Raw genomic sequence first — 7,180 nt, forward strand, 5'->3', positions numbered from 1 at the left:
CCTTTGTGGTGGAGGGGGGCTTTTAAATAGCACAAATCAGCTGTCATGGCACACACCACACGGACTGCATGGCACCTGTTCCTGCCGCATGTGCTGGACCTTTAACTTTTTAAATCTCCTCAGAATCAGCTGTGCCTCAGTCTTGCCTCACAGCTCGCAGCAGTCCACCAGCAGTCCTCTCACAGTCCACCAGCAGTCTTCTCGCAGTCCACCAGCAGTCCTCTCGCAGTCGATCAACAGTCCTCTTGCAGTCCACCAGCAGTCCTTCCACAGTCCTCTCGCAGCCCACCAGCAGTCCTCTCGCAGTCCACCATTAGTCCGCTTGCAGTCCACCAGCAGTCCTCTCGCAGTCGATCAACAGTCCTCTCGCAGTCCACCAGCAGTCCTTCCACAGTCCTCTTGCAGCCCACCAGCAGTCCTCTCGCCGTCCACCAGCTGTCCTGCCACAGTCCTCTCGCAGTCCACCAGCACTGAGGGCAACCCGGACCCTACCACAGATCCATCCTGCAATGGGCTCTATAGTGGCAAAACTTTTATTACCCACTGTTAGCAGTCTTGCATTTGTGCCAACCATCAGTATAGCTGCCAAAAGAAAGTTCCACATGGAAGCAATGATTTACTTCTTCACTATGTTCTTCATTGCGGTAAGTCACTTTTTTTGTACCTTGCTTTAAGTTGTACCAATCATCCAATCAGATATGTTCTTAAATGGGTTGTCTACTTTATTGATCCTGTAACAATGTGCCATATATAAAAGCATATGGAGAATTGAAGGGGGACCCCTATTCGTAATCCACTTTTTTTTTAGCCAGTCCATGTAGCCCTACGGAGAACAACATTTCCACTAATCTCTTATATTAGAGAGAATGTTCCGAAGGGGGGGGGGGGGGTGTGCCTGTGCCTTAGTAAGGGTGGTCACCCACAGCTAGCCAGTGCCTACGAGATCTAGCTATGCCCGGACACATGAGATTGTAAATTCTGCATGATGATATCAGATTAATTCACTTATAAGGCCAGTTTACCTCGAATGCTGCTGTGTATCCTTGACCTTATGTGGGGGAGTCGTAGTCGCCTTGCCTCACAAGCAGCCTGTAAGGTACTATGTATTGTCTTGCTGGTAATACTTTATGAATCTGCGTTTTAGTAAATAACAGATGTAGCAGTGCTGAGTAGGTCATTTGGCAAAATTCATTGTGATATCATAATGTATATGTAGTTCTCTGTAGGACTGCTGGTAAATGTACGTAAGGGAAAGCGTGTACCCAGGGGGTGCCGGGGTATCAGTCGCATCTGGGTCCTGTGCCATATAAAGCCCAACGGCCCCTCTGCCACATAAAAAGACACCAGGATTATAAATGGCACATGGTAGGTGGGGGCCCTGTTAAAGATTTTGCATTCAGGCCCCGGACCTTGAAATTACGCCTCCACTTAGGGTATGTTCACATGCAGCGTTCTTGCTGTGGTCTATGCTCTGCGTTAATAACCGGATCAACCAGATATGGCGATTTGTCGCGGTTTTTCCCATTGATAAATGTCGCTACAAATTTGCAGCCTTCCATAGATGCAAATCTACAAAGTGTAGTAGCGGGAAAACCGTACAGAACCACTACCCCTATCATGTGAACATACACTAATTCAGTGCATTATAACCGAGCACAACAGAAACCATTAAAGAGTAAATTCAGCTCTGCTACATCGGTGTGATGGATTATAGCACAGTTCTGAATGAGGAACAGCAGTGCACTGCTGAATGATGCAGAACAGTTGTCATAAGGTCCTATAGCAAAACATCGGTCCCTTTAAACATGTGCTGTGCGTGTCAGCTGTGGTCACTCGTATGACGGACCTGCCAACGACAGCTGTCACTACTGCACCCTTTCACTACCAGACTGTTTTTTTTGGAAACTGCCCACTGACAGTCTATGTTTCTTGTCTTTGTAGATGTTTCATGCCTGTGAGGGTCCTGGCCTGTCATTCATATGTTTCATGGGATATGATCTCCTGGAATACTTCAGTATCTATGGGACAGCGTTGTCTATGTGGGTGTCGTTATTAGGTAAGCTTGCCCATTATCATTTTGGGACTCTCAATTATCTATGTATACCTAATCCAGTGGTCTTCAACCTCAAGCTGTTGCAAAACTACAACTCCCAGCATACCCTGCTGGGAGGGCATCGTGTTCTTCCGTATTGGATGATGTCATACTGTATAAGGCCTCATGCACACTACCGTAGCCATGTGCACGGCCATGATTTTCGGGTCGGCCAGCCACCGAGTGTCGGCCGCGAGCCGCCCGCAAATCGTGGGTCGTGCACATGGCCGCGGCCATTATTATCAATGAGACCGGACCGCACAACACGGCCGTAATAAGGCATGCCCGTTCTTTCTGCGGTCCAGGCTCCGGGGCCATGCACGGACCGTGGAAACCACGGTCGTGTGCATGGCCCCATAGGAATGATTAGGGCCGCAAATCTCCCGTGGATTTTCAGGGGAATTGCGGCCGCAAAAGCATGTTCGTGTGCATGGGGCCTAAGATGAACCAGAATTAGGGGTTTATAGGCATCATTACCATAAATATTCCCAAACACCTACAGATGAATGAGTATCTCTACTGGTTACACCTTCACCATTCTGCTCTCGTACCTTCTGGTCACCTCCATAGTCTAGATCATTGATGATGAAACATCTCTGCCTACAGGGGCAACAATAGTGATCCCTACACTCTACTATCGATAGCATGCAAATTCTAGATCTAGCTAGATCAGCATGTTGGGAGTTGTAGTTTTACAATAGATGAAGAGCCACAGGTTGGAAACCACTGATCTAGACCATAACCAAGGTCAACTTACATCATTAATTGCCTGCCAAATACCAGAGCTGGACACATTGTCCAAGGGTGATCATACATGATAATGATATCAGCTCTCAAAGCCACATTCCGACTGTAGGGGAAATCTTTGGCTCTCTCGAAATCTTAAATTCCTTGGAAGAAAACTTTTTGTCTTCACTGACAACCTCAGATGATATTGTCGATTATTTCTCCAGCACTTGGTGATTTTGATGAACCCAAGAGGTCCACCGTTGTGATGTTCGGTGTCCTCACCATTGCAGTGAGGATATATCAGGATCGCTTGGGATATGGTGTCTACTCTGGACCTATTGGAACTGCGGTGTTGATGATTTCGGTTAAATGGGTAAGTCCATTATAGTAACCGTCGTAATTGAGTCCTTTGTCATGATGTAAAAAGACCGTTAGCAATATCTACATGTCCATTGCCTTCCAGCTGACAAAAATGAAGGAGAAGAAAGGGTTGTATCCTGATAAAAGTGTCTACACCCAGCAGATAGGACCAGGTTTCTGCTTCGGGGCATTGGCTTTAATGCTGCGATTCTTCTTTGAGGTATCTTCTCTATCATATACTTTGAGTTATGCTTTATCTAGATGCCTGGCATGGTTGGTATATCCATAATCAAGACCCATGCGATCTGTGGCAACCGCCTTTTCACTGTACAAGGTTGATCTAAGCTCGTTGCTTTGTTGCTATGGTGTTTTACATATTAACATTTCTTAAAAAGTCAGGTCCCCATGTGTGTTCTAGGTTTGGGCTAATAGTCCTTCACGTTATAGTCCATCTTTTACAGATGGAACATCAATGTGTTATTGTTTAAGAACTTCAAGTGTTATGGGGTCATTAGATCCTTGTCCCATTTTTCCAGTGGATTTGATCTGGAACCCAAAAGGATCGGTGCGCCACTGCTCCAGAATATTTTTTTCTGGAATTATAGTTGTCGATATGCTATTTTTCTAGAGCTCCTACTAACAGAGTGCCATTGTCCTGTGATTCCAATGATCACTGTGAACCACATGGGTCAGTTAGTCCTTGTTCTGCAGCCACAAATATCAGTCTACCATCGTTCTGGAACCCAGTAAATGCCAATATACCATTTTATAGAGTACTAAAGTGTTAATGTACCATTGGCCTGGACTTCCGAGTACTACTGTGCCACTGTTCTGGAACCAAACGTGGTAGTCTGACATAGTTCTTGATCCCCAAGTATTAAGTACCATTGTTCTGAGGGGCACAAGTTGTAGTGTGTCATTTTTCTTGATTCCCAAGTACCATTGGGCCATTGTTCTGTAACCATAAGTACCTATGGAGAGTTCTGGAACACAATAAATACCAGTATACATTTCAGTGTCAGTGTTTCATTGGCCTAAGATTTAGAGTACCACGTGCCATTGTTCTGAGACCACAAGTGTAAAGGGGGTTTTACACCGCGCAAATATCGGGCAAATGCTCGTTGATCTGCCGATCATATTGTTCTAAAAAAGTGGAATATTATCGTTGTCGGCAGCACATCTTGGTGTAAACAGGAAGACGCGCTGCCGACATGATAATAATGTATGGGGACGAGCGATCGGAGCAACGACCGCTCGTCCCCATCCATAGCTCCTTGTGACAGGAGCAAACGAGTGCCGATCACCGAGCTGTCTTGTTGATCGTTTCTGCACGGGCCAAAAAAGGCCAGATTAATAGGGTCTTAAGTTTCTCACAAGTAACATCGTACCATTGATGTGGAGGCCCATCGCTTTAGAACACCTGTAGCCTCTATATTATTGTTCTGGAGCTTCATTAGCCCGACATACAAAAATAATTACACGAATACCTAAAAAAAAATTTGTACAATGTTGTCTTATCATTAAACAATGTCTTCGCTCTCCAGGAATGGGACTACACGTATGTGCACAGCTTCTACCACTGCTCGTTAGCCATGTCCTTTGTTCTCCTACTTCCTAAGGTCAACAAAAAGGCGGGAAATGGAGGAGATCCAGCCAAAATGACCTGGTCCACTTTTTGTTGTTGTTCGTGTTAGAGCCTTCACCGTGGGACCTCCGCTTACCATTTTCAGTCCATTCACACCACAAAGGTATCATCTACAAAGCAACTGTCTGCGGTCGCAGATTTTCTCCTATGTGAACCCTGAAAAGGAGAAGATGATGACAACCTAAGGAGTCTGAAGAGGCATCTTGTCTAGAGAAGACTTGTGAGCTCATTTGAGCCGAGAGTTCGGACAAAAATGTTTCACGGACAAAGGGAAAAGTTTTATTAATCTCTATTTTGTAAGATTTGTTTTGTACAGTGAATTTTATATATATATAATGTTATGATTCTTAGAATACAGAGACGAGTGAGAACTAATGTATTTTTTTTTATGATATTAAAAATATTTGTATCTTATTCCATACTCCATTATCTTTGATCATGACTAGTCTTGTTAGGTTAGTATAAGGCAAAATAATTAAACAAATTAGTACCAGATATTAGGGAATGTCTCTATAGTGGGATTTATGCCCCCAGTGGCTGCTGACAGGAAGAGGCGGGAAGGAATAAGTCCCTCCCTCTCCTGTCAGCAGCCACTGTCAAGACTATGGTGATTAAAGATGATCTAGTGATTGCAGAGATTAGAGAAGGTCATCTTCACAGTATGAGGAGGAGGCACTGTCAAGCTTTCTTATAGGGTAGGGCTTCATTGAATTATGGGTTGGTTGCCCACCTCTGTATAATCTACTCGTGATAATCTGGCATCACTGGTGGACGAAACCAAGACTTTCCTTGGGTTTCTGGTCCGAACTCTGTTTCCTTAGAAATATGAGACCCATCTCAAATCCTTTAATTCTGTAGATCGCAGTTGTCACCTTCACAAATAGGGAAATATTAGTGTCAGAAACTTGGACGTTTGGAGTAGTGGATCCACATTTTCCAAGATCATTATGACTGTTAGGCCCACCAAGCCAGCATTATGTATCTCAGATACGTCATGTTGGCTTGGTGGACCGAATAGTCCCGAATACTGTGTCTGATATCTTACAGATCCCATGTTTTCAGACCACGTCTTGTATTGTTGAGTAAACATCAACACTGACTCATTACTCATCTCCGATCTGGTTCTTAACAATATGACAGGACATTTCCGTCAAGATATCTGCTCACATTTTGTAACCCTTTCATACTTTTCTTCAGACTGGATTCTAAAGGTAAAGGGAAATTTGTTGAAAATCCCAAATTGCTGATATTATATTGATAAAGATTTATACAGATTTTAAGACCCGTCTGGGAGCTCCTCAACCCCTATTACAAACCTGTCGTCTGTAGTGGTTGAGATGGGGGGGGGGCAATAGTCTATAATAATAGAGGCACAACTGCTTATTAACATGGAAAATACAGTTATCATTCCTAAGTAATCTCATATTGCTAGGATGTGGTACCAGCTCATGATTGGTGGGGTCTGAGCCCTAGGACCCCCATTGATATAGAGAACGAAGCCCCATCAGCGCAGAGGGAGAAGCCCAGAGAGGATTTTTAAAGCATTTCACCTGACATTCTCAAAAATGAGAGGCTCAAAAATGTAGTTAACCCGTTTAGCCATTGGAGACAAAGTAAGTTTCACATCTTTGCTCTTTAAGCACGAACTACTAAAAAAAAAACTGCCCCCTATGGGCAAGAAAGTGAACCTGAATTTCATGTTTTACTGCGACCCTGTATTACAAGGCCATTTATTTATTTGAACGGCTGCCATGTAATACTACATTTGGAAAAAGCTGCGGCTGCCCATAGCTTCCCACAGTGATAATAGCGGATCCCATGTGGGTCCTCATGGTGGTTGAAATGAGACAGCTCTTTTAAATGGGTTGAATGAGATCAGGAAAGCAGGTGTGCTTTTTTTTCCTCAGACACAGCGCCACCCTTGTCCATAGGCTGCATCTTGTATTGCATCTGAAAGGAAGAGGTTGGGTGTGCTATGTGTGGCCAGTATGGCTCTCTATTGTGAAAGGCCCTCTTATATATCAGATGCACATCATCAGGACAGGTCACTGTTTCCATTCACTGACAGCAAGCATAGTTCTAGAAAAAAAGTGAAGAATTTAAACTCAAATCTATTATTTCATTCTCAAGAACTTTTTTTTTCTAGTGCTTCTCAAACGGATATTGTTCCATTACTTGACTGCAATGCATAAAGATTATATAGAGGTAAATGGTTCACGTAGTAATAAAAAAATTGGCAAGTTCATGATTTTTTTTCCCGACAAGTCTGAGGCCCTGAGTACTAGTACAATGCCAAACAATAGCTAGGATAATTCTCTGGCTAGCCGGTCCACAGATGACAATTATCTGTCTGT

The 7,180-nt window shown here is 43.9% G+C and overlaps 1 protein-coding gene across 1 annotated transcript; it reads left to right on the forward strand.

The window, feature by feature from the left end:
- Positions 1 to 218: 218 nt before the first annotated feature.
- MYMK (myomaker, myoblast fusion factor) lies at positions 219 to 5,189 on the forward strand. Its single transcript, XM_075834160.1, has 5 exons — positions 219 to 644; positions 1,942 to 2,056; positions 3,046 to 3,194; positions 3,285 to 3,401; positions 4,726 to 5,189. Exons 1-5 carry the CDS (start codon positions 510 to 512, stop codon positions 4,873 to 4,875), a joined length of 666 nt encoding a protein of 221 aa, XP_075690275.1. The 5' UTR covers positions 219 to 509; the 3' UTR covers positions 4,876 to 5,189.
- Positions 5,190 to 7,180: the final 1,991 nt, after the last annotated feature.

This window comes from Rhinoderma darwinii, chromosome 8 (genome assembly GCF_050947455.1).
Source record: "Rhinoderma darwinii isolate aRhiDar2 chromosome 8, aRhiDar2.hap1, whole genome shotgun sequence".
NCBI lineage: Eukaryota > Metazoa > Chordata > Amphibia > Anura > Rhinodermatidae > Rhinoderma > Rhinoderma darwinii.